Consider the following 27,139-nt stretch of genomic DNA (forward strand, 5'->3'; position numbering starts at 1 on the left):
TTTTCTGCTGTAATCTCAAAACCCCAGGAAAATAAAGGAAAAACAGATGAGTCATATTACTTCAAATTAAAAAGTTGCTGCACAGAATTCTCATACAATTAACAGGATTAGACAACTAAAGAATCAGAGAAAATATAGGCAAATCATACATGAGACAAGTTTTTTGTTGTATACTAAAATTACTACACCAAAAAAAAAACTTAAAAATGAGCAAAAGGTTTGAATATTTTTCAAGACATACATATTGCCAAGCTATAAATAAAAAATGCTCAATATCAATTATCAGAAAAGGAAAGCAAAAAAAAATTACTATGAGATATCAACTCACTCCTGTTAGAATGACTCTTATTAAAAAGAAAAAGTGTAGTAAAGCTGTGCAGAAAAGGGAATGCTTGCACACTGTTGGGGTGAATGTAAATGAGGACAGCCATTATGAAAAACAAAATAGAGATATCTCAAAAAATTTAAAATCAAACTATCTAATGCAGCAAGTGCAATATTGGATACATACCCAAAACAAAATCGGAATGAAGAAACATTTGCAACTCTATGTTGTTTGCAACACTCTTCACAATGGCCAAAACATAAAATCAGTGGTTCAACATCTAATTAGTACATAAAGACAATGTGGTATACATACACAACAAAATACTATTCATCTTTAAAAAAGAAAATGTAGTTTTCAATTACATGATTAATCTGGAGGACATTAGTTGAAGTAAGGCATAGATATTACTTTATAATTTCACTTACAGATGGATTCTAAAAAAACTTAATCTCATTGAAGTAGAGAGTAACATAGTGACCACCAGATGCCAAGGTATTCAGAAAGGGAAGCTTGAAAATAAATCTGTCAAATAATACATAATTATAGTTGGGCAGGAGAAATAAGTTCAAACAATATGTTCTACAGCATAGTGACTATAGTTCATAATAATGTATTTGCATTTTTTAAAAAAATTAAGACAATATCATGTGCTCTCACCACCAAGAGTTAACTATGTGAAGCATTACCTAAAATTAAGCATTTGACAATGTACATATACTTCAAAATGTAATGTTTTACAAAATAAATACACATTTATTTATTACAGATGGTAATGGTATGAAAGACACTAAAAGGGCAGGTGTTCGGGCTGGGCACAGTGGCTCACACCTGTAATCCCAGCACTTTGGGAGGCTGAGGTGGGCAAATCATGAGGTCAAGAGATCGAGACCATCCTGGCCAACATGGTGAAATCCCGCCTCTACCGAAAAGGCAAAAAACTTAGCTGGGTGTGGTGGCACATGCCTATAGTCCCAGCCACTCAGGAGGCTGAGGCAGGAGAATCGCTTGAACTAGGGAGGTGGAGGTTGCAGCGAGCCGAGATTGTGCCACTGCACTCCAGCCTGGTGATGGAGCAAGACTTCGTCTCAAAACAAAACAAAAAAACTTACATTGATAAGCAAACTCTCCAGTTAAAATCAATTTTTCTTTCTTTTTTTCAGACAGTCTCGCCTTGTCGCCTAGGCTGGAGTGCAATCGTGCAATCTCAGCTCACTGCTACCTCCGCCTCCTGGGTTCAAGCGATTCTCCTGCCCTAGCCGCCTGAGTAGCTGGGATTACAGGTGCATGCCACCGCACCTGGCTATTTTGTATCTTTAGTAGAGACAGGGTTTCACCATATTGGCCAGGCCGGTCTCAAACTCCTGACCTCATGATCTGCCCGCCTCGGCCTTCCAACGTGCTGGGATTACAGGTGTGAGCCATTGCACCTGACCAAAAAAACAATTTTTCAAGTGCATTAAAAATACCAACTTTCTCATCAAAACCTACAAAATAGCATGTGAAATGACATGGCATTTAAAAAAAAAAAGTGAGAAAATTGTAGCTATAAAACAGAAAAAAAGAAGTGCTCTGATGCCATACATAGTTGGAAAACACATAAGAAACAAAACTGAAGATAACTGGAAAATAAAACAAGCAGAATTTTGCTTTATATTCAGCAAGATTTAGGTTTGCTGCTTAAAAAAAGATCCTCTCCACATAAAGAAGCAATGTTTTTTCTTTGTCATTTATATTTTACATCTCTGACTTAAAGTTACAAACTAACTCTAGCAGGAATATTTAGATTATAAAACATCTGTTACTCAGCAAGCACTGTCATGTTTTTTGCTACATTTATATATTAAAACATTCTCATGACTTATGAAGCCTCCTTAGTACTTACCTGAATGTTATGGGAAGTCAGGGACCCTGAACAGAGGGCTGGAGCCGTGGCAGAGGAACATAAATTGTGAAGATTTCATCTTAATATGGACATTTATCAGTTCTCAAATAATACTTTTGTAATTTCTTATGCCTGTCTTTAATCTCTTAATCCTGTTATTTTCATAAACTGAGGATGTACATCACCTCAGGACCACTGTGATAATTGTGTTAACTGTACAGATTGATTGTAAAACGTGTGTTTGAAAAATATGAAATCAGTGCACCTTGAAAAACAACAGAATAGCGACTTTTACGGAACAAGGGAAGACAACCATAAGGTCTGACTGCCTGCGGGGTCGGGCAAAAAGAGCCATATTTTTCTTCTTGCAGAGGGCCTATAAATGGACGTGCAAGTAGGAAATATATCACTAAATTCTTTTCCTAGCAAGTAATATTAATACTCTGGGAAAAGAATGTGTTCCTGGGGGATGTCTATAAATGGCTGCTCTGGGAATGTCTGTCTTGTACAGTTCAGATAAGGACTGAGATAAGCCCTGGTCTCCTGCAGAACCCTCAGGCTTACTAGGGTTGGGAAAACTCAACCCTGGTAAATTTGTGGTCAGACCGGTTCTCTGCTCTCGAACCGTTTTCAGTTGTTTGTTTATCAAGACAATACATGCACTACTGAACATAGACCCTTATCAGTGGTTCTGCTTTTGCCCTTTGCCCTGTGATCTTTGTTGGACCCTTATCAGTGGTTCTGCTTTTGCCCTTTGATCTTTGTTGGACCCTTATTAGTGGTTCTGCATTTGCCCTTTGCCCTGTTCCCTCAGAAATATGTGATCTTTGTTAGACCCTTATCAGTGGTTCTACTTTTTGCTCTTTGAAGCATGTGATCTTTGTACCTACTCTGTTCTTACACCCCCTCCCCTTTGGAAACCCTTAATAAAAACTTGCTGGTCGGAGACTCAGGTGGGCATCATGGTCCTACCGTGTGTGATGTCACCCCTGGCAGCCCAGCTGTAAAATTCCTTTCTTTGTCTCTCTTTATTTCTCAGCCGGCCAACACTTATGGAAAATAGAATGAACCTACGTTGACATATTGGGGGCGGGGTCCCCCAATACCTGAAACTGGCTCAATCAACAAATAAATTTACTTCTGTCAATTATAAAAAGTGAAAGGAATAATAACTTAAATAGGCTTATATAAGGTTCTTCAATTAAAAGAACAAAATAGAATGTTTTAATTCAATAAAACAATACACTAATTGTGGAACTACATCTAAAAATTATTTTGCGTGCCCTACTAAATTTTATAAAAATAGCTTATATCTTTGACCACTTCACATAATGAAAACCTCATAAACTATAAAAGAAAAAAAATTATAAGAAACAAAAAAATGTGGACTAGGCATGAGTACCAATCAAGTAAAAACAAAATTTGCATAAGGAGATTTTGAACCCATAAGCCATACTATTTTACAGTAATTCAGTAGAAAGAGTATAGATTTGCTTTCCGCATTTTTGAGGTTTATAGTTTTCTAGTAAATTAGTTACCTTCCTAAAATGTTTTGTTCCAATATTGCTCTTTTCTTCTGAAAATAGGTACAAATTTATACTCACACAAACATGCTTACTTACTCCATAATTTTCTTACACCTAGGGTTTAGCTTAAGAGTAATGTATATATTTAACTTTATGTAAATCAAAACTAACAAGTCTGTATGTGTTTGCAGGCAGAGAAGCAACATGTTCAAAAATACATATAACAATTTTTTAATGCTTATTTAGGACTCAATGTGTGGACTTTATTTATACTTCTATATAATTTTTAGCGTAACCATAAAAATAGCCCTGTAGTCAATAACAATTGTACATTAAAAAAACTAAAACTGTAGAATTGGTTTATAATACAAAGGATAAATGCTGGAGATGATGGATACTTAATTTTTCCTGATGTAATTATTACATATGTCTGTATCAAAATGTGCTATATATGGCATAAATATACAATGTATCCACAAAAATTAAAAAGTATAAACTTAAATGAGAAATAAATATTTAACCTATGGGACCAACATTCTTTAACCTCCTTGCAATTTAAAGTCACTGGCAAAAGGGATTACTAGAACTGTTAGTCCATTATGTTACCAAATAGTATGTTACCATCTTTTGCCTACACCCTTGAGTAAAGTGAAATAGGTTAAAGTTAGTGGCATAATAACTTTATTAAATGCACAATTTTATAAATGTTAAATAAAATTTTAATAAAATAAGTTCACACATAACTTAAAATTTTAAGAATGTACATTTTATTACATAAAAGTACAATTAGTAAAATAATTTACTAATTTTAACTGAAATTTAAAATCTTTTTTCTCGCTATAATGCAGAATATTACTCTGAACACCTATCTCATGTGTCACTTATATTAACAAAAAGAGCCTCTCCACTTAGATTTTTATCATGTGTTTTACATTTTCATGTCCTTACCCTTCCATAAAAGATCATAATGCCCAACTAATAAAAAAAATTCTCCTATCGCTGATGCAGCAACAATTAGTCACAAGTTGAATACAATAGAAATGAACAAGAGTTTTGAATTTTGAGAGTTGAATTACATTATTCATGTTGCAAATAATCTGTATTTTTAAGGAAAAAGGTATACTTTCAATGTAATTATAACTTTTCAAAACATCTACACCTTTTAAAGTTATACACAAATAATTTATCTAACAACTTTAGTTCTGGATTATTTTTTATACTCAGGACTCTGATTTACTGTAATGTCTGAAGTGTCAGTGCCTTAGACATTTCTACTGTGAGTTATCAGATATTTACATAGACTTAATTTTAGAATAGTTTTATATTTACTGCATCTGCAAAAAAATGTATATATAGAGAGAGAGAGAGAAGAAGAGAGAGGAGAGAGAGAGAGGAGAGAGGAGAGAGAGAGGAGAGAGAGAGAGAGAGAGAGGAGAGAGAGAGAGAGGAGAGAGAGAGAGAGAGAGAGAGAGGAGAGAGAGAGAGAGAGAGAGAGCTGGAGTTTCACTCTTGTTGCCCAGGCTAGAGTGCAATGGCATGATCTTGACTCACTGCAACCTCTGCCCCCCGGGTTCAAGCAATTCTCCTGCCTCACCCTCCTGAGTAGCTGGAATTACAGGCAATCACCACCATGCCTGGCTAATTTTTGTATTTTTAGTAGAGACAGGGTTTCGCTATGTTGACCAGGCTGGTCTCGAACACCTGACCTCAGGTGATCTATCCGCCTCAGCCTCCCAAAGTGCTGGGATTACAGGCGTGAGCCACTGTGCCCAGCCTGCAGAAATATATTTTAGTACTAACTCTCTGGTGTTTTCTAAAGCTATAGCTTTTGAAAAAATGTGTTTTTCTAAATGTATTACATTTGCAGAGTTTTTCTCCCAGACAGATTCACTGATGTTGAAAAAACTCTGAGCAACTGCTTCAGGGTTTTTCTCTAGTACAAAATGTATATGATAAGATTTGTGATACCAGTAAATGTACTACAACCCTCTTTATGTTTGTAATCTTTGTCTTCAAAACGAATACTCTTCTTCACTTTAAAGGCTTATATTTTCTTAAAATCTTTAGACAGTAATTGCATTTATAATGCTTTTATTAAGTACCAACATTCTGTTATTAAGATGTCAACAGATATTAATGGCTATTTTACATTCTTTGTATTTGTACAATTTTTCTTAAGTATAAATGCTTTCCTGTGCAATAAGGTTTGAGCCTTAATTAACAGTATTGCCAAATTCTTCACACTTGTAGTTTTCTCCAGTATGAATTATCTTACATACAATGAAGTGTGAAAACCATTTAAAGACTTTGACACATTCTTTACATTTCTAGAATTTTTCACCAGTATGATTTCCTTTATAATTAGAAAAGTTTGAGGTGTTGTCAAAATCATTGTCACACATTCCAGTTTTGTAGTTTCTCTCCAGTATGTATTTTTTTATGTTTAGTAAGGTTTGCAGATTGGTTAAAAGCTTTGTCACATCTCTCACATTTATAGGGTTTCTCTCCAGTATGAATTATCTTATGTTCAGTAAGTTTTGAGGATCGGCTAAAAGCTTTGCCACATTCTTCACATTTGTAGGGTTTCTCCCCAGTATGAATTCTCTTATGTGTAGTAAGGGATGAGGAGTGTTTAAAAGCTTTGCCACATTCTTCACACTTGTAGGGTATCTCTCCAGAATGAATTTTCTTATGTTCAGTAAGTTTTGAGGATTGGATAAAAGCTTTGCCACATTCTTCACATTTGTAGGGTTTCTTTCCAGTATGAAGTTTCTTATGTTCAGTAAGTTTTGAGGATCGGTTAAAAGCTTTGCCACACTCTTCACATATGTAGGGTTTCTCTCCAGTGTGAATTCTCTTATGTGTAGTAAGGGCTGAGGAGTGTTTAAAAGCTTTGCCACATTCTTTACATTTGTAGGGTTTCTCTTCGGTATGAATTTTCCTATGTTCCGTAAGATTTGAGGATCGGTTAAAAGCTTTGCCACATTCCTCACATTTGTAGGGTTGCTCTCCAGTATGAATGTTTTTATGTTCAGTAAGTTTTGAGGATCGGTTAAAAGCTTTTCCACATTCTTCACATTTGTAGGGCTTCTCTCCAGTATGAATTCTCTTATGTGTAGTAAGGGTTGAGGATTGGGTAAAAGCCTTGCCACATTCTTCACATATGTAGGGTTGCTCTCCAGTGTGAATTTTTTTATGTGTAGTAAGATTTGAGAATTGGTTAAAGGCTTTGCCACATTCTTCACATTTGTAGGGTTTCTCTCCTGTATGAATTATCTTATGTGTAGTAAGGTGTGAGGACTGGTTAAAGGCTTTGCCACATTCTTCACATTTGTATGGTTTCTCTCGAGTATAATCTTTTTTATATTCAGTAAGGTTTGAGAATTGGCTAAAAGTTCTGTCACATTCTTGACATTTGTAGAGTTTCTCACAAGTATAAATTCTTTTATGTTTAGTAAGCTTTGAAGATTGGTTAAAAGCTTTTTCACATTCTTCACATTTGCAGAAATTCACCTTGGTATAATTTCTTTCATGTCGAGTTAGGTGTGAAAGCATGCAAAATGATTTGCCACATTCTTTACATTTGAAAGGTTTATTTTCCACATGTTTTATCTTACGTCTATCTGAATGTGAAAATTTATTAAAGACTTTCACATATTTATCACACTGAAACATTTTGCTTTGTGTAGTTGGTAAACATTGGTTAAGACCATTATAACCTCCCTTGTGCACCTTACATTCATCCACACTTTTACAGCCTTTTAACTGAAAATTATCATTTCCACATTTTTCATATCTTCTCAGTGTCACTTTTTCAAAAGAATCTTTTATGTTCTGCTCTGGCCAAAACTCTTGGGCAAAATGAGAACACATTACTGAAAGAAATAAAAATAACACATTACTTTACAGACTCAGATAAATATACTTTCCAAACCTAACTTATAAAATTACACAAACTACATAAGCAAGATGGCACCACAGGCCATAATTAAGTGTACGCATTGCCCCAGGTGAGCACAATGCAAAGAGCCGCATAGAAAAAGAAAAATTCTGTCACATTTACCCAACACAGCTTTTTCTACTCCCCAACATAACATAATGTTTTTAGAAGTAAATTACAGCCAGGTGCAGTGACTCACACCTGTACTCCCAGCACTTTAGGAGGCTGAGGCGGGCGGATCACGAGGTCAGGAGTTCAAGACCAGCCTGGCCAACATAGTGAAACCGCATCTCTACTAAAAATAGAAAAAAAAATTAGCTGGGCATGGTGGCAGGAGCCTGTAGTCCCAGCTAATTGGGAGGCTAAGGCAGGAGAACCGCTTGAACCCAGGAGGCTAAGGTTGCAGTGGGCGGAGATTGCACCATTATACTCCAGCCTGGGTGACAAAGCAAGACTCTGTCTCAAAAAAAAAAAAAAAAAAAAAGTAAATTGCAAACTTCAAAATTATTTACATATAGAGGAATACCTGAGAGTGGATAATTTATAAAGAAAAAAGATTTGGGTCACAGTTCGGCAGACTGTACAAAAAGTGTGTGCCAGCATCTGCTTCTGGTGAGGGTCTCAGGAAGCTTACAATCACAGTGCAATGCACAGAAAACTGGACACATCACATGGTAAGATACAAAGCAAGTGTGAGGTAAAGAAGCCAGGTTTTTTTTTTTTTTTTTTTTTTTTTTTTTTTAATGAACTAGCTCTTACTTGAATTAACAGAGTGTAAACTTACTGATTAACAAGAGGATAGTGCCAAGCCATCCATGAGGAACTTTCCCTCATGACCTAAGCACCTCCCTCTAGGTCCCATATTCACCTTCTATCAGGACCCAAAACAATGATGATTACATTGCAATATGAGGTTTGGAGAACATCGACATCCAAGCCATATCACAGACCAAATAGGCTTAACAGACCTGTACAAACCCTTTTAATCAAAAGCAAGAGAATACACAATATTCTTATTTGCACCTGGTGTATTCTGTTAGGACACAAATCAAGTCTTATTAAATTTAAGAATGCTGGCTGGGTGCAGTGGCTCATGCCTATAATCTGAACACTTTGGAAGACCCAGCTGGGCCAGAAATTTGACACCAGCCTGGGCAACATAGCGAGATCCTGTTCCTACAAATAATCAAAAAATTAGCCAGGCATGGTAGCAGCCATGGCACGTCTGTAGTGCCAGCTACTTGGAAGACTGAGGTAAAAGGATCACTTGAGCCTGGGAGGTTATGGCTGCAGTGAGCCAAAATTATGCCACTGCACTCCAGCCTGAGTGACACAGTAAAATCTTCTAACAGCAACAATAAATAGATTTAGGAAGACCAAAATTATAAACACTTTCTGACCAAAAGTGAATAAAACAAAAAATTAAAAGCAAAAGTAAAACTGGCAAATTGAAAAATATATGAAAATAAAACAGTCTTCAACACATTCTTGGCTCAAGGGCCAAAACACTTAATTTTTCAAAAATGTCAATGCAACCAAAAGTGGTGAACAAATTCAACATAATCTCTATAAAAAATGCATTAGGAGTGGCTCACGCCTATAATCCTACCACTTTAGGAGGCTGAGGTGGGCAGATTACCTGAGGTCAGGAGTTTGGGACCAGCCTGGCCAACATGGTGAAACCCCTTCTCTACTAAAAATACAAAAATTAGCTGGGTGTGGTGGCATGTGCCTGTAGTCCCAGCTACATAGGAGGCTGAGGCATGAGAATCACTTGAACCCAGGATGCAGAGGTTGCAGTGAGCCAAGATATTCCCCACTGCACTCCAGCCTGGGTGACAAAATGAGACTCCATCTCAAAAAAAAAAAAGGTATATATATATATATATATATGTATATGTATATATACACACACACACACACACACAATGGATTATTCAGCCTTAAATAAATCTTGTCACATTTTAAGATAAACTTTGAGATTATATCACCTGAAGTAAGCCAGTAACAAAATGATGGATACTATATGATTCCACTTATGTGAGAGATCTTAATTAGTGACACTCATAGAAAGTGCAAGGGTGTTTGTCAATGGCTGGAGAGAGGATAAAATGGGCAGTTGTTAATGGGTATTGAGTTTTAGTTTCACAAGATGAAAAATTCATAGAAGTCTTTTGCATAACAATACAAATACACTAAACATGCCTGAAACGTACAGTTTTTTTGAGACAGGTTCTCACTCTGTCATCCAAGTTTGAGTAAAGTGGCACAATGATGGCTCACTGTAGCCTCAAACTGCCAGGCTAAAGTAATCCTGCACCATCAATCTCCCAAAAAGCTGGGACCACAGGTGCACACCACCATGCCTGGCTATTTTTAAAAATTTTTTGTAGACAGAGAATCTCCACACGTTTCCCAGGCTAGTCTCACACTTTTGGGCTCAAGCAATTCTGTCTTGGCCTCCCCAAATCCTGGGATCAAAGATATGAGCCACTATCATGCCTGGCCCTGAAGTATACACTTCAGTAGATTTTAGATGGTAAAATTTACTTTATGTGGTTTTACAATTAATTTTTTTAAAACAAAAACTGGAAAAAATACAGAATTATAAATCTTTACATGAATTACCTTCAAATCACAAAAGCGTTTCTCTCACACAAAAGAAATATATATTTATTATTAAACACATGGTGAAAATAAGACTATCCCACCGGGTGTGGTGGCTCACGCCTTGTAATCCCAGTACTTTGGGAGGCCGAGGCAGGTGGATCACCTGAGGTCGGGAGTTGGAGACCACCCTGACCACATGGAGAAACCTCGCCTCTACTAAAAATACAAAAAATTAGCTGGGCGTGGTGGCACACGCCTGTAATCCCAGCTGCTTGGGAGGCTGAAGCAGGAGAATCACTTCAACCTGGGAGGCAGAGGTTGCAGTGGGCGGAGATCACACCATTGCACTCCAGCCTGGGCAACAAGAGTGAAACTCCATCTCGAAAGAAAAAAAAAAAAGACTATCTCCATGACTAATCACTTAGACAAGATAAAATAATCATTGAAAATCAGCTAAGAAAGAATACGTACAAGATAAGCCATAAACAAAATTGGGGTCATATTCATAGATAAACACACATATGTAATCTGATTGGGATATATATGTGGCTGATTTATTTCTTAATTAAATCCCACAGACTTAAAGTGTACAAACAATTGCAAATTGTCTCAAATGGTAAAACAAAAAAACAATAAACAGATGTCAAACTGAAAAAACACACTAATACGGAATGGCAAAACCATAGTAAGAGAAACGTTTACTCATAAAATCTTGCAGGCAACACTGATGTAGCATTAAAAATAATGTGTCTAGGACAGATGCAGTGGCTCATGCCTGTAATCCCAGCACTTTGGGAGGTGAGGCTGGTGGATCACAAATTCAGGGATTCGAGACCAGACTCGGCAACATGGTGAAACTCTCTCTACTAAAAATGCAAAAAAATTAGCCAGGTGTGGTGGCGCACACCTGTAATCCTAGATACTCAGGAGGCGGAGGCAGGAGAACTGCTTAAACCCGGTAGGCGGAGGTTGGACTGAGTCGAGATTACACCATTGCACTCCAGCCTGGGAAACAGGAGCAAAACTCCATCTCAAAATAAAATTTAAAATAATAATAATAATAATTTTGGGCCGGGCTTGGTGGCTCACACCTGTACCAGAACTTTGGGAGGCCGAGGAAGATGGATCACGAGGTCAGGAGTTCAAGACCAGCCTGGCCACCATGGTGAAACCCCGTCTCTACTAAAAGTACAAAAATTAGCCAGGCATGGTGGCATGTGCCTCTAGTCCCAGCTACTCAGGAGGCTGAGACAGGAGAATCACTTGAACCTGGGAGGTGGAGGTTGCAGTGAGCAGAGATTGTACCAGTGAACTTCAGGCTGGACGACAGGGCGAGACTCTGTCTCAAAAAAAAAAAAAAAAAAAGACAGAAATTTTATGTTTTAAATATATGCTATTGTTACACAAAACAAAACTGCTGTAATCCAACTTTAGAAGCAAAAAAATAGCCTTACATTGCTCTTTCTCTCTCTCTCTCTATATATATAAAATGCTAAATATATATAAATGTTAAATATATAAATATATATATTGCAGAATATGGTTAGAGTGTCTGATAAATAAAACAAATACCTGCGAATAAATTATATTATTTAGATATAGGCTGGACAAAATGGGTGTAAATCATAGAATTCTTTTTTCCTACATCAAGCCTAAATTTATAAGTAACAGTTTTAGTAAATATGGAGTGTCTACAAATTATCTAATTTACTTTAGACATTACATGTAAATTCTAGCATATTGTTCTAAACTTCTAAATCTAAAACTACAGACAAAATTGAAACAGAAAATGGAGAATAAAAATGTATAGCAGGAGTGAAATCAGTAAGATGGGAGAATAAAAGGTGCCCTATTTTGTTATCTCCTGCACAGCAAGACAATTTGTCAGCCATCCCTGACAAAAATGCCTTTATGAGATAGCCAGGCATCATGGCTCACACCTGTAATGAAAGATACACGGTATATTAAGTTTAGAGAATTGCTTCAGGTTAGGATTTCAAAATCAGCTTGAATTATGTATGTAGCAAGACTCCATCTCAAAATAAGTGCCTTTGAGAGCTTTGAGATCCAGAGAGAGAGGGAGTTGTGGAACTCTGATAAAGCCCAAGATTTAAAAGTCTTCTTTTCAGAAGGCAGGCCCTCATTCAGGTGTAAACTACAGGATCCCTGTTCTTAACTACAGACTAGGAAATGGCCCACCCAACTTGGTCCCACTGAGAATTCTGAACTTACTATGTAACCATCCCAAACTCCTCCCAGCCAAAGTCTGGGAGAGATTCTGCTTTTCCAGAGGCCCAGAGGAAGATACCCATTTATAGCCATGTGGACTGGCCTAAGGTAAAGGACCTTAGCCTTCACTGTGGTCCTTGAAGCAGTTCAATGACTCAGTTCCAGCTCGCTGAGCCACAGTTTATGGTCAGTTCTGCCTATATAGAAACCCACACAGTGACCTGGAAAGATCCTTTCTGGTACTCGCTGAAAGCCATAGTCATTCACATTTTGATATAAGGCCCACCATATGCAGACCCTACTGCAAAAACCTGCCCTAGTGTCTGCCCTACAGAGCAAAATCCCCTGCCAAAATTCAGTCTGTCCAAAATGGGAATTTAAACTACCCAACTTTTTTAGGACAAGCCAACTAAAGGTAGACTCTAGTGCAGACCCAGCTGCCTTGTGACAAAGCTACAACCCCGTCTCCACTACAAACCCAGAGGGCATCCCATCGCCCTGAGGGTCCAACAAAAGATCTTTACCTTCTGAAACCAGTTTATAAAAACTTAAGGTGTTTTCTCCTTCTGTACACAGATGCCAATGCAAAACTATATGGTGCCCATTGTCAATGCTGCTAGTTTAACATAACACTGAAAGTACTGGCAGAAGAATTAGTCAAAAAATGAAAGAGCAATTGAAACTGAAGACACATAAGTAAAAAGTTGCTGGCTGTAGCTCATATGATCATATATATATAAACACAAACAGTACATTAAAACTTGTAAATACACTCAGTAAATCAGAAAAATATAAAACTAACATACAAGTTAGGGTTCCATAAACTCTCTGATAAAACAGAGAAAAAAAATCTTATTTACAATAGCATTAAAATAATAAATTTCTGAGAACAAATTTAACCAAGGAGGTACAAAATCTTTACAGTGAGAGATGTATCAGTGAAAGATATTAGAAAAGACATAAATAAACTTGAAAATATTTTATGTCTATGAATTGAAAGAATAAATACTGTTAAAGTGCCACGTTATCCAAAATGATCTATAGATTCAATAGACTCCCTATCAAAATTCCAGTGGCATTTGTTTTTCACAGTAATAAAAAATATAATTCTAAAATTTAAATGAAACTATGATATACTTTAAATAGCCGAAGCAAGCTTGAGAAAAAAGAACAAAGCAGAAGGATATCATACTTTATAATTTTCTTGAGACGGAGTCCCGCTCTATAGCCAGGCTGGAGTGCAGTGGCACAAGCTTGGCTCACTGTAACCTCCACCTCCCGGGTTCAAGCGATTCTCCTGCCTCAGCCTCCTGAGTAGCTGGGATTACAGGCGTGTGCCACCACACCCGGCTAATTTTTTGTATTTTTAGTAGACACAGGGTTTCACCATGTTAGCCAGGTTTCCAAACTGCTGAATCAAAAGAAAGATTTACCTCTGTAAGATGAATGCACACATCACAAAGCAGTTTCTCAGAAAGCTTCTTTCTAATTTTTATCTGACCTCCTGATCCGCCCACCTCGGCCTCCCAAAGTGCTGGGATTACAGGCGTGAGCCACTGTGCCTGGGTGCCTGGCCCTTGAGCCGCTGCACCCAGCCCTTTATAATTTCAAGACTACATCTGAAGACTATAGAAATACAAACAAATAAAATGTGTAGAAAAATGAAAAAAAAAGGGCGAGGAATAGTGGCTCACACCTGTAATCCCAGCACTTTGGGAAGCCAAGGCAAGCAAATGACCTGAGGGCAGGAGTTTGAGACCAGCCTGGCCAACATGGTGAAACCCCATCTCTACTAAAAACACAAAATTAGCCGGGCGTGGTGGCACGTGCTTGTAATCCCAGCTACTTGGGAGGCTGACACAGGAGAACTGCTTAAACCCAAGAGGCAAAAGTTACAGGGAGTCGAGACTGTAGCACTGCACCCCAGCCTGGGCTACAGAGCAAGACTCTGTCTCAAAAAAAAAAAAAAAAAAAAAAGAAGAAAAGAAACCAATAGAAAAGAAACTACTTCTCACACGTTTCAGACATGATGGAAAAAAAGAACTTAAAAAAATCATTTAACAGAGTTTCTCAAAATTATGCAGGTATTTCTGTGCCTCCAAAAAAAATGAGTAAGGATTCAGATTGCACAGTCTCCTGTATGCCATGAAGAGGACACTGGTTCTCACCGAAAACTTGAAGGAAAATTACCAAAAACGTAAACAGAAACCTTAGAGAATTTAAAAGCATAAGACAGAAAATGCTCAAATCTGAGAGCATAAAATACTCAGGCTTTCCAGAAACTATTCCTTTAAAACACGGCTTCCCAAATCACATTTTAAGGACTGGCTTTCTCTTTGACCTTTCTCTTTGACCTTAGTATTTATTCTTTCAATTCATAGACATAAAATATTTTCAAGTTTATTTATGTCTTTTCTAATATCTTTCACTGATATATCTCTCACTGTAAAGATTTTGTACCTCCTTGGTTAAATTTGTTCTCAGAAATTTATTATTTTAATGCTAGTGTGAATAAGATTTTTTTTCTCTGTTTGGACCTCTCACCAGTGTCACCTGTTGTATTCACTTTCATTCTCACTTACCTGGGGGTTCATCCACCATCTCATGTCTCTTCACAGTCAAAGGCTCTTTTTCTTGCTCCAGACAGGTGATCAGGTCTTGCTTAGAGACAGCAATACCTGTTTTATTAAAAAATAAATAACATGAATCTTGCTCATATTCTCCAATTACCAACCTAGTAATGTGTTCAGTAAAGAGAATGTAATAGAATAGTCTAGTAAATTAATCCCAAAATACTGACTTATAACAGAAATTTTTAAATACTTAGAAAATATTCTAAATTTGTAGGTTCTTAATTTCACTACCCAGTATTACTGAATCAAAATTTGGTGTTGGCAAGTAGATTTTAAGGTGTGGGCAACAATATTTTATGCCACTAAACTTCTGAAATTACCACTAATCTAGAGTGAAGGACACAGATCAGCTCAGGAATGTGGTAAGTTCAAATCAAGATGAAACATACTAAAGAAATTCTTCTCTATACAGACAAATCCTTAAGATTTTCTCAAAAACAGGGATCTGAAACTCATTTATGCAAAGCATACATTACCAAAATATATTCTACAAAGAAGAGAAATGAAACCTTTACGGTATATTAGAAACTGTGTGTTGGGACAGGCATGGTGGCTCACACCAATAATCCCAGCACTTTGGGAGGCCGAGGCAAATGGCTCATCTGGGGTCAGGAGTTAGAGACCAGCCTAGCCAACATGGTGAAACCCTGTCTCTACCAAAAATACAAAAAAAAATTAGCTAGGCATGGTGGCTTACGCCTGTAGTCCCAGCTACTTGGAAGGCTGAGGCACGAGAATTGCTTGAACCCAGGAGGCGGAGGTTGCAGTGAGCCAAGATCGCACCACTGCACTCTAGCCTGGCGACAGAGCCAGACTCTGTCTCAAAAGAAAAAAAAAAAAAAGAAAGAAACTGTATGTTTAAGTTATCCTTACCCAGGAAGACCAGGTTTCTGTAGTTCTCTAAAATCACATTTTTATATAAATTCCGCTGTGCAGTGTCTAGGCATTGCCATTCTTCCAGAGAGAATTCTATGGCCACATCCCTAAATGTCAACAGTCCCTGAAAAACACATACACACAAACATATTCACCAGGTAGCCAACAGAGATTATAATTTGACTCAAGGTAAAATGAGAGACTAAAGAGAACAGGTTCTGACTTATAGGAGTGACTGAAATTATCCAATAAAATCATATTTTTTTACACAGAAATATTTCCTAATGTGTTCTCTAACCCTGAGAAAACAGAGTGGCACAAGAGCCACAACATCAGTGTATACATAATAATTTTCTAAATAATAGCATATATAATAGGTCAGGCACAGTGGCTCATGCCTGTAATCCCAGCACTTTGGGAGGCCAAGGCGGGCAGATCACCTGAGGTCGGGAGTTCCAAGACCCACCTGACCAACATGGAGAAACCCAATCTCTACTAAAAATACAAAATTAGCCAGGCGTGGTGGCGCATGCATGTAATCCCAGCTACTCAGGAGGCTGAGGCAGGAGAATCACGAGAATGGCTTAAACCTGTGAGGTGAAGGCTGTGGTGAGTGGAGGCTGCCGTGAGCTGAGATCATACCACTGCACTCCAGCGTGGGCAACAAGAGTGAGACTCCGTCTCAAAAAAAAAAAAAAAAAAAAAAAAATACATAATTAAGGGCATAAACACAAACACGTACCTTTTTGAGTGCTTCACAAGCTTCTGTGTAATAAACGCTATCTTGTTTAAATAATAGCTAATTGAGAACACAGATGGAGCCTCAACATTAGATGTTCTCCATTTTTACTAAGGACCCCAGGTTTTCCCAATAGAAATCTTGAGTTATCTACACCTTCGCATGTTCAATAGCCACAGGTAACATTTTTAATATTGCAGATTATAAAATAATGGTGAGAATTCTGCATGGCATATAAGAAGTCATGATGTAGAGAAGGCGCTGGTATATGGAAAAGAAGTATTTTTCAGAGACTCTTGACTATCATAAGAGTTTTTAGAAGTAGTTAAAACAAACTCATTAGGGAGAAAAAACCCAAGTAGAGAAGTCAAAGTTTGCAAGTAATAAACGCATGGCATTCCAGGAGGCAGAGCGGACACAGCTCTTGATCTGAGACATGTTTAACTGAAAAAAAGCCATTTTTTCCTTTCTCTGAAAATTCTTTTCAGATGCGATTCTCTGGAAAAATTACACCTGCATCTGGAGAATATGCCTTTAAAGGCATCAGCACCACATGTTTACCTGGTACCACCACACTCACAGGCAGAAGGACCAAGACTCACAGAAAAAGTCCACCCATTTCTGTCCTTCATACCAGAAGCGATTCAGGAACCATGAGCTGCTCCACGGAGATAAAAGTAAAAGTTTATTTTCTTCTGTCCTCAGGTGCCCTCCCCTGCCATGGACACCAACAGTTTCTGCTACAGCAATGATAATTCGGGCCACACTTTCCTGTCACTAACAAACCAAACAGAACCAGCCCTTTGACCATTCTTTAGAGCAAAGGTAGAACTTAACTCTCATGAATATATCTTGAACCCCTCATACTTGATTTTGGCCTCACGTTAGAGTCACATGAGGCACTTAATTAAAACAACATGGGCAGGAACAGTGGCTCACACCTGTAATCGCAGCACTTTGGGAGGCCAAGGTGGGCAGATCACTCGAGGCCAGGAGTTTGAGAACAACCTGGCCAACATGGCAAAACCCCATCTCTACTAAAAATACACAAATTAGCCAGGCATAATGGTACATGCCTGTAATCTCAGCTACTTGGAAGGCAGAGGCAGGAGAATCGCTTAAACCTGGCAGGCGAATGTTGCAGTGACCTGAGGTCGTACCACTGTACTCCAGCCTGAGCAACAGAGTGAGACCCTGTCTCAAAAACAAAAAACAAAACATGATACCTCCGCCCAGAATAAACAGACCTGTGGACAGGGTACAAGCAGATATTTCTGCAAACTGGCCATGTAATCTTAATTAGAAACCTGGGCTGGGCATGGTGGCTCACACCTGTAATCTCAGCACTTTGGGAGGCCAAGACGGGGGGATCACTTGAGGTCAGGAGTTCCTGACCAGCCTGGCCAACATGGTGAAACCCCGTCTCTACTAAAAATACAAATATTAGCTGGCCGACGTGGCACTTGCTTATAATCCCAGCTACTCAGGAGGCTGAGGCAGGAGAATCGCTTGAACCCAGGAGGTGGAGGTTGCAGTGAGCTGAAATCGCACCACTGCACTCCAGCCTGGGCACAGAGCGAGACCCTGCCTCAAAAAAAAAAAAAAAAAAAAAAATCAAACCTGGGCTGAAAACCACTTAGCTGGGCATTGCCTTTAAAGCTTTAATGAGCTTAAAAAATACTTGGAAACTGTGGCTCCACTCTCTGTGATGTAATTCTGCAGACTTAGGGTTCATGAGTGGTTTTTTTGTTTTTTGGGTTTTTGTGTGTGTATGTGTGTGTGTGTGTGATGGAGTGTCGCTCTGTAGCGCAGGCTGGAGTGCAGTGGCGCAATCTCAACTCACTGCAACCTCCGCCCCCTGGGTTCAAGCGATTCTCCTGCCTCAGCCTTGAGTAGCTGGGATAACACAGGCGCCTGCCACCACAAGCAGCTAATTTTTTGTGTATTTTTAGTAGAGGCAGGGTTTCACCATGTTGGTCAGGCTGGTCTCAAACTCCAGACCTCTAGTGATTCACCCAACTTGGCCTCCCAAAGTGCTGGGATTACAGGCATGAGCCATGGCAGCCAGCCATTAATGGGTATTTTAAACCCATTAATGTTCCCTATCAATGCTGACGTTGCTCTTCCGGGGCTCATGATTAGCATTAGAGAAAGCAGGCACAGCATGGAGTCCCTTACACTCAGCACTCTTGTTACAACACAAATACTTCTCAAATGAAGACTACCAATTTTCATATTCTTTGCTGGCTCTTTAAAGTTTACAGAATAAACAGAAGGCAGCAACATTTAAATAAGTCTGCATTTGGAAACCATGAGGTACACATGTACTAATGAGGCAGGAGAATAGGGTCTGGAGGCAGGGAACCTAAGACCATTTCACACCGAATTCCTAGACCTAAATGGAAAGGAAAACTAACTTTCCATGCCTAAGTAACAAAAAGACCAGAGGCTATTGCCTTTGCAAATCCCCACCTTTTCTGTGAGGCAGATAGGAAATTGGCTGTCCACAACCAATCAGACTGATTGTGGGCTAAGTCTCTATTTGAATAAAAGTGACACTTTGTAACTTCACCTTAGCCTCTGATTGGTTGCTTTTGCAATCAATCGGATATTTGCTGAGGATTGTGACCTTTGTAACTTCCCATCAGCATCTGATTGGTTGCTTTCTGCAACTAATCAGAGCAATTGTGGGCCACCACTTCATTTACATGAGGTGAGCACCAAGTGGGCAATGAGAAACCTCTAGGGGATATCTGAACCCAAGAAAATTCTGTGTCTGGGACCTTAAGCCATTGTTCGGGCCCACTTTCACACTGCAGAGTGTAATTTCATTTTCAATAAACCTGTTTTGTTCCTTTGTTGCTTCATTCTTTTCTTGCTTTGCTGTTTCATCCAATTCTTTGTTCAAAAGGCCAAGAATCTGGACAACTCGCAGTCAAGACCCTCTACTGGTAACTTATTTTGGTGAGCCAGGCAGGAGAGGAGGTAGGCCTAAAGTATGGGATTTAATTTTTTCCTTTCTCCTTTTACATACAAGTCTTTCTCTTTCTCTCTTTCTCTCTCTCCCCTCCCCCCGCCCCCACCCAGGGCCACTTTTTGATGAAACTGAAAGGTTTCCACATGTAAGTGCCTCACTACCACCTCACAGTTTGGGTGAGGGACCTGAGACCTTTTTTTTGTTTGTTTTTCTGAGTCCTATTGTTTTTGTCCTTTTTCTTTTTTTTGTCCTTTTTCTGAGACCTTTTCCTTTTCTCCTTTTTCAGTCTTTCAGCAGCCATTTTCTGGTAGATGTTCGTAATTGAGTGGAACTAGCCAGATCCACTCTCTGATGTTCTCTGAAGGCCAACGAGCAAACAGGGTTGCCTGTCCTGCCCAGAAGGGGGAAAGATTTTCTATCCTTTCTGGTTACAGTCCCTGATCCCTACATATGACACAGTTGGCAGCGGGCAGTTCGCCCAGGGTGAACTCACACATTTCAGGTGACTTAAACCTTCTTTTCTTTTCTTATGCTAAATTCTTCCCTTCCCCCACTCAACTAGCTATGCACAGAAAACCCACCTAGCTATGCAAAAAGGTTATATAAGTCAGAGGGTCCAAGCATGTTGCAGGTGGTCTGTGAGGTGCATGGTGGAGGGGGGGAACTTATGAAAGGAAATGTATTATTGCCGAAGTTGAGAGAGTTAAAGGGTTGCTTTAAATGGGATAGATAAACCTTAAAAAAAGCTCATAGTAGTCCGGGTGCGGTGGCTAATGCCTGTAATCCCAGCACTTTGGGATGCCAAGGCAGACAGATCATAAGGTCAGGAGTTCAAGACCTGCCTGACCAACTAAAAATACAAAAAAATTAGCCTTGCGTTGTGGCACGCACCTGTAATGCCAGCTACTCAGGAGGCTAAGGCAGAAGAATCGCTTGAATCCAGGAGGCAGAGATTGCAGTGAGCCAAGATCACGCCACTGCACTCCAGCCTGGACGACAGAGCGAGACTCTGTCTCAAAAAAAAAATTAAAAAAAAAAAAAAAAAGCCTCATAGTAGGTCATCAGTGATTGAGGGAACCATTCTAAAGTGGTGCTGGCACCTATCTAAGGTCAGAGCCATCTGACAGACTTAAGTCTGGGGCCTAAAGAAGGGATGTTCCCAGAGACCCCAGTCTGGGCCAAGAAGTTTTCCAGGGAGATGCCCCAGGAAAAATTTGGGTCACCTAATGAGCCCTCTACTTTGCAAAGTCCTCTTCTTTTTTCTTTTTTGTAGACCACTATGAGCAACTCTCAATCTATTTCACCTGATTCCACTGTGGGCAACTCTATTTCCAATTCTGATTCCCTGCTTGGCTATATCTTCCACCATTAGAATCAATTTGACCCTGACAGTCTAAAGAGGAAATGTGTAGTATTTTTCTGCAATACTGTCTGGCCCTATTATGAGCTGCTCAGTTCAGAACACTGGGCAGTCAATGGTAGCATTAATTATGACACTATCCTGCAATCAGGCCTATTTTGCAAGAGGCAGGACAAATGGTCAGAAATCTCCTATGTACAGCCCTTCATGACCCTGTATCAAAACCTAACAATCTGTGAAACTCCCAGAACCTACCCCCCAAAGGAAAGTTCTAAGGCAGAAGTAGATATTATAGATAACCTTCTTTTACAGGGCCACCTGGTTCTCAGGGTGAGCAGCGACCATCCTTGCCAAGCGACCCCTTGCCAAGTGCTTCTGAGGCTAAAACTCAGGAGCAAACACTGGGGACCCTACAAGTTCCCCTTATACTCAAGGGGGAACACTGTATTGAACTCTCTCTCCAGCCCTGCTACTTCTTAGGGTAGCAAGAGCTGAGGGGCCAGTCCTAATGAAGGTCCCCTTCTCTATAACTGATAAACAACAATGTAAGGAGAAGCTAGGAAGCTATTCTGAGAATCTTGGGAAATTTGCTGATGGATTTCAAACTTTGATCTCTCATGCAGAGATGTTCAATTTATTCTAGCAACCTGTTGCATCCCTTCAGAAAAAGAACAAACCTTTGAGGCCACCCACCAGGAAGCGAACGGATTATTCACCTGAAACCCTCAGGGCAATCACTCAGGACCAGAAACAGTTCCCACTACTGATCCTCATTGAAACTACAACACCACTGTGGGAAACAACCAGGCTAAATTTCTTGAGGCTCTCCTTGGAAGAATGAGAAAGGGAATAACTAAGGCAGAAAATTATGATAAAGTACAGAAGGTTACACAAAGCAAGAAGAAAAATCTAGCCATGTTTTATGGCAGGTTGGAGGAAGGCTTTTAAAAAATATACTAATCTAGTCCCTTCCTCTCCTGAAGGGAAAATATTAATGGCAAAGCATTTTATTAGCCAATCTGCCCCTAACATTAGACATAAGCTCCACAAGCTACAGATAGGGCCACAGACTAACCAAAACCAGCTTCTTGATACTATGTTTATGGTGTATAACAATTGTGACCTGAAGGAAGGAAAAAGGAAAGAGTAAAGAAAAACGGCAAGCCAAAATTATGGCAGCCATCATTGGTGATGTCCTGAATGCCCAAAGAGCATCTAAGGAAAATCTGAAGGGCCATAAAGATAAAGCCAGCAGAAACTCTTGCTTCAAATGCAAGAAAAGTGGGCATTGGGCAAAGGGATATACTAAGCCTCTGCCAGGTCCCTGCTGTCAATGCAAAGGTACCAGTCATTACCCCTGGAGAACTGACTGCCCCTGTGCCACTATGGGGTTGGGTCAGAAAACTCTAGCAGTGCAAAAGGAGGAATTAGATGAAGACTGAAGGGGCCTGGGATCTTCTTCACTGCCCCTGTCTAGGAACATCGTAGCAACCATATCATGCCCAATTCAGCCGTTTATCTAGTTGCTCGTCTAGACTAAAAGTTCCCGGATGATAGGGACCATGACTGCTTTATTTATTTATCTAATGGTCATATGAAATGGAAGCAATTAGTTTATCTGAGTCTCCAGACCTCTTCCTTGTTTTTCACCTAAGTACCAGGAAACTGGAGAAACTCTCATCTGAGTACCAACCAAAGACATCTCTTGCATGGGGGTAGGAACAAACACAGAATGACTTATCTCTCTTGCATTAAGACAGAAGCAGAATTAACCACTCATGTCAGCCTTACACAATTCTGTTCTGGACATTTTCAAATTTCTCAAAGATGCCTAGGTGATTGTGAGAGGGTTCTCAGTGCCCCTGAGCTGGTGGCCCAATGATAAGCTAGGGATGAGAGACTCAGGCTAAATGAAGAATGGAACTGTCCTGGTAGAGCTCCAGAAGTTGAATTGCATGTCTTGATTAGTTAGCTCTTGGGTATATTGAAAAAAAAAAAAAAAAAAAAAAAAAAAGGACAAGAATACTCTACTCCAGTATCACATTTTATGGGTAGGTATAGTTTGGTCATGGCACTGGATACCTTGTAGTCTTAATCTCTTACTCTGAAGATGCTTGTTTACACTTACAGATTCTGCAATCAGGTTCTATTTACACCTGGAGCCTCTCACATAACTGTAGAAAGTCACTGGACAAGATCTGAGAAGTTCAAAAACCTGCACCCTCAAAAAGGGCTTTTAACATTTCTATGTTGACATCTCACAATGCAGAAAATGTCTCCTGTATGTTTGCTGTACATTCTCAATCGAAAGCCTAACCTTGACTTGTGAATCCCAGAGGTTAGACCTTATGTGCAGATTCTACGTCAGATAAACCTGGCTCTGCATTCTTGTGTGTCACAGAAAGTGGAGTACAATCAAAGGAGAGGTCCACTCACAGAGGCTGCTCTAGCTCATTCTAAATGATATTTCTACCTAAAAGGAAAAAGCTGAGGCAACATAAATATAAATAGACAGTTTTGGGGGGACCAAGCTTGAGGATTATAACATGAAAGCAAAGACTCAAGTTGCCTAGAATTTATACTTTGCTTACCACCAGTTACAAGTGTATTTGTAAAGGTAAAAAGAAGACAGAGGCTGGTCCCTCTTTGGGCTGGTACAAACTTGTTTGTCAGAAACTCTTATTTATAGGAATAACATTAATTATTGATTGGATGTACATCATTAAGGTTTAGAGTGTCCAGTGTGGCATTATTAATTTAATTCACAGCTACTGGTGGCAATAGCAAACAGTTTCAAGGTATGAATACATATAGTTGAAAGTGGGGAGAAAGACATAATTGTGCCCTCATTTTAATGTCTCTTCAAGTTTGACAGCTAAAAGGACCTGCATTTCTCAGATATAAATTTTTTAATTTCCAAAATTTCAAGACCTAGATTCAGAATTTGGAGCTGCAGATTTAGGTTCTGGATGGATAAGAATATCAGCAGGTGTTACCTGCACATTTGTGAGCATTTCAGTAACAGGAGGAAGTGGAAAGTGGAGATTCTCATGTCTACGTGTATACCCAATGCACACCTGTTACTCTAATTGGGTTTGTGGGCCCCATGGTCTCTAAATCAGTTTCAGGTCTGAAGATACAAGAGTAATTGAAAGAGGTAAAACGGCTGATTGCTGCCCTGTGAAGTTCGTAGAAATCTGGCCTAGCCCGTCTAGAAGTGACTGTAGAGGACTATAGATACCAAATAGGAGAGACAATTCTGCCTGCATATTTAGGTGACAGCATGCACTTTGCAGCAAATTTGGGAGTGACTGGAAGTCTGAGAGGGTAAGCCCACTCTAGAGTAGATCCTGGTTGGCACCTTATATATGTTTCTATCATATCTGGTAATTCCAGACAGTGTTTGGGAAATATCATTAAAATAAAAATTTTCTGGTGGGGGGCAAGGGGAGGGAGAGCATTAGGACATATATCTAATGCATGCGGGGCTTAAAATTAGATGACAGGTTGATAGGTGGAGCAAACCACCATGGCACATGTATACCTGTGTAACAAACCTGCACGTTCTGCACATGTATCCCAGAACTTAAAGTATAATAAAAAAATAATAATAATAAAAAAAAATTTTATCCAGTCCCAGAGAAACTCCACAATGATAGAACATTAAGAAAACTGTTGGCCGGGAACAGTGGCTCACGCCTGTAATTCCAGCACTTTGGGAGGTTGAGGTGGGTGGATCACCTGAGGTCAGGAGTTCTAAACCAGCCTGGCCAACATGGTGAAACCCTGTCTCTACTAAAAATACAAAAATTAGCTGGGCATGGTGGTGGGCACCTGTAATTCCACCTACTCAAGAGGCTGAGGCAGAAGAATTGTTTGAACCCGGGAGGCGGAGGTTGCAGTGAGCCGAGATCAAGCCATTGCACTCCAGCCTCGGCGACAAGAGCAAAACTCTATCTCAAAACTAAAATAAAATAAAACAAAAATAAAAATAAAATCCTGAGTCATAAAGAATGCCAAAAAGTTTATTTACCTGTTAATATGATATACATTTATTTTTAAAAAGCAGAGAAAAATATCTACATATAACCTAAATGCTTAAAGAAGTGAGAGATGGGCAGGCCACAGTGGCTCACGCCTGTAATCCCAGCACTTTGGGAGGCTGAGGCGGGCGGATCACCTGAGGTCAGGAGTTCAAGACCAGCCTGGCCAACATGGGGAAACCGCATCTCTACTAAAAGCACAAAAATTAGCCGGGCGTGGTGGCAGGCATCTGTAATCCCAGCTACTCGGGAGGCTGAGGCAGGAGAATCACTTGAACCCAGGAGGCGGAGGTTGCATGAGCCTGGTCGACAGAACGAGACTCCGTCTCAAAAAAAAAAAAGGAGAGAGATGAGCAAAACATTCTTCCTTATTTTCAGGTATAAAAACAGAGCCTTTTGGCTGGGTGCAGTGGCTCACACCTGTAATCCCACCACTTTGAGAGGCCAAGGTGGGTGGATCACTGAGGTCAGGAGTTCAAGACCAGCCTGACCAACATGGTGAAACGCTGTCTCTACTAAAAATACAAAAATTATTAGCTGGGCATGGTGGCATGTGCCTGTAATCCCAGCTACTTGGGAGGCTGAGGCACGAGAATCACTTGAACCCGGGAGGCGGAGGTTGCAGTGGGCCAAGATCACACCAGTGCACTCCAGCAGCCTGGGTGACAGAGCAAGACTCCACCTCAAAAAAGAAAAAAAAAAAAAAAGAGAGAGCTTTTTATTTCTAACTTACATTTTCTCTTACAACAGCCAGGTCTCTGGATATGTTGAACTCTTCAACATCTTAATTTTAGTAGACACTGGATTCAGGCATCTAAGGAGTAGCATTGGGCACACGGTATTCACTTGAAAGAATGTTTATGGGGAAAAAAGCAGAAGAGAAAAAGGTGCTATAAAAAATCCATGGGCCCACATAAATAAAGCAACTTCTTAGAGACCTATGAAGACAGTTGGATTTTTACACAAAAATAGTGAGAGGCTACAACACGCCACAGACACTAGTAAACAAATCACTGAGGCAGAAAAATTGACAAAGACATTAGGACCTAAACTCAACACTTGACCAAATAGTAATAAAACATCTACAGAACTCTCCATCTAAAAACAACATAATATACAATGTTTTCACCACCACAGGGCACATACTCTAAAACTGACCACAAAATCAGAAATAAAACAATCTTGAGCAAATTCAAAAATTTCAAAATTGTATCAACAACATACTCAGACCACAGCTTGATAAAAATATAATTCAATACAAAGAAAACCACTTGAAACCAGACAACGACATGCAAATTAACCTGAACATGAATGACTTTTGGGTAAATAATAAAATTAAGGCAGAAATCAAGTTCTTTAAAATAAATGAGAACAAAGACACAACATACCAGAATCACTGCAACACAACTAAGACAGTATTAAGAGGGAAATTTATAGCATTAAATGCTCACATCAAAAAGCTAGAAATATCTCAATTTAATAACCTGACATCCTAAAGAAAAGAATGAGAGAAGTGAGAGCAAATCAACCCCTAAGGTAGCAGAAAACAACAAATAACTAAAATCATATCTGAACTGAAGAATATTTAGATGATGTAAAAAACTACAAAAAAGATTTAAAAATTAGAAGTAAATGTTTTGAAAAAACTCAGTAAGATAAATAAACCACTAGCTAGATTAATGAAGAAAAAAGAGAAGATCCAAAAAAAAACACAATTAGTAATGACAAACGGACATTACCACTGATTCGGCAAAAATACAAACAAGGATGAAAGTCTACAATGAGCACTTCTATGCACGGTAAGTAAAAAATTTAAAAGAAATGAATAAATTCCTGGACAAATACCTCCTCCCTAGACTGAACAAAAAAGAAATTGAACCCCTGAATAAACCAATAAAAAGCTCCAAAATCAAATTAATAATAAGTAGCCTACCAACCAAAAAAAGCCCAGGACCAGACGGACTTACAGCTGAATTCTACAAGATGTACAAACAAA

The 27,139-nt window shown here is 39.2% G+C and overlaps 2 protein-coding genes across 2 annotated transcripts in view; both read right to left on the bottom strand.

Annotated features, from left to right (window-relative positions):
• The window catches only part of LOC100452052 (zinc finger protein 91), a 275,196-nt gene extending 260,009 nt beyond the window's left edge, over nt 1-15,187 (bottom strand). Inside the window, exon 1 of the mRNA XM_054539977.2 lies at nt 15,098-15,187. Within this exon, the coding sequence (XP_054395952.2) occupies nt 15,098-15,121 (24 nt within the window). The 5' untranslated portion in view covers nt 15,122-15,187. The remainder of the gene's footprint in view (nt 1-15,097) is intronic.
• Nucleotides 4,481-27,139, bottom strand: part of LOC103893093 (zinc finger protein 675) — a 33,505-nt gene continuing 10,846 nt past the window's right edge. Inside the window, 4 exon segments of the mRNA XM_009253092.4 lie at nt 4,481-6,151; nt 6,153-7,611; nt 15,098-15,193; nt 16,022-16,148. Coding sequence (XP_009251367.2) covers nt 6,064-6,151; nt 6,153-7,611; nt 15,098-15,193; nt 16,022-16,148 — 1,770 coding nt within the window. The 3' untranslated portion in view covers nt 4,481-6,063.

Source organism: Pongo abelii, chromosome 20, assembly GCF_028885655.2.
Source record: "Pongo abelii isolate AG06213 chromosome 20, NHGRI_mPonAbe1-v2.0_pri, whole genome shotgun sequence".
Classification (NCBI taxonomy): domain Eukaryota; kingdom Metazoa; phylum Chordata; class Mammalia; order Primates; family Hominidae; genus Pongo; species Pongo abelii.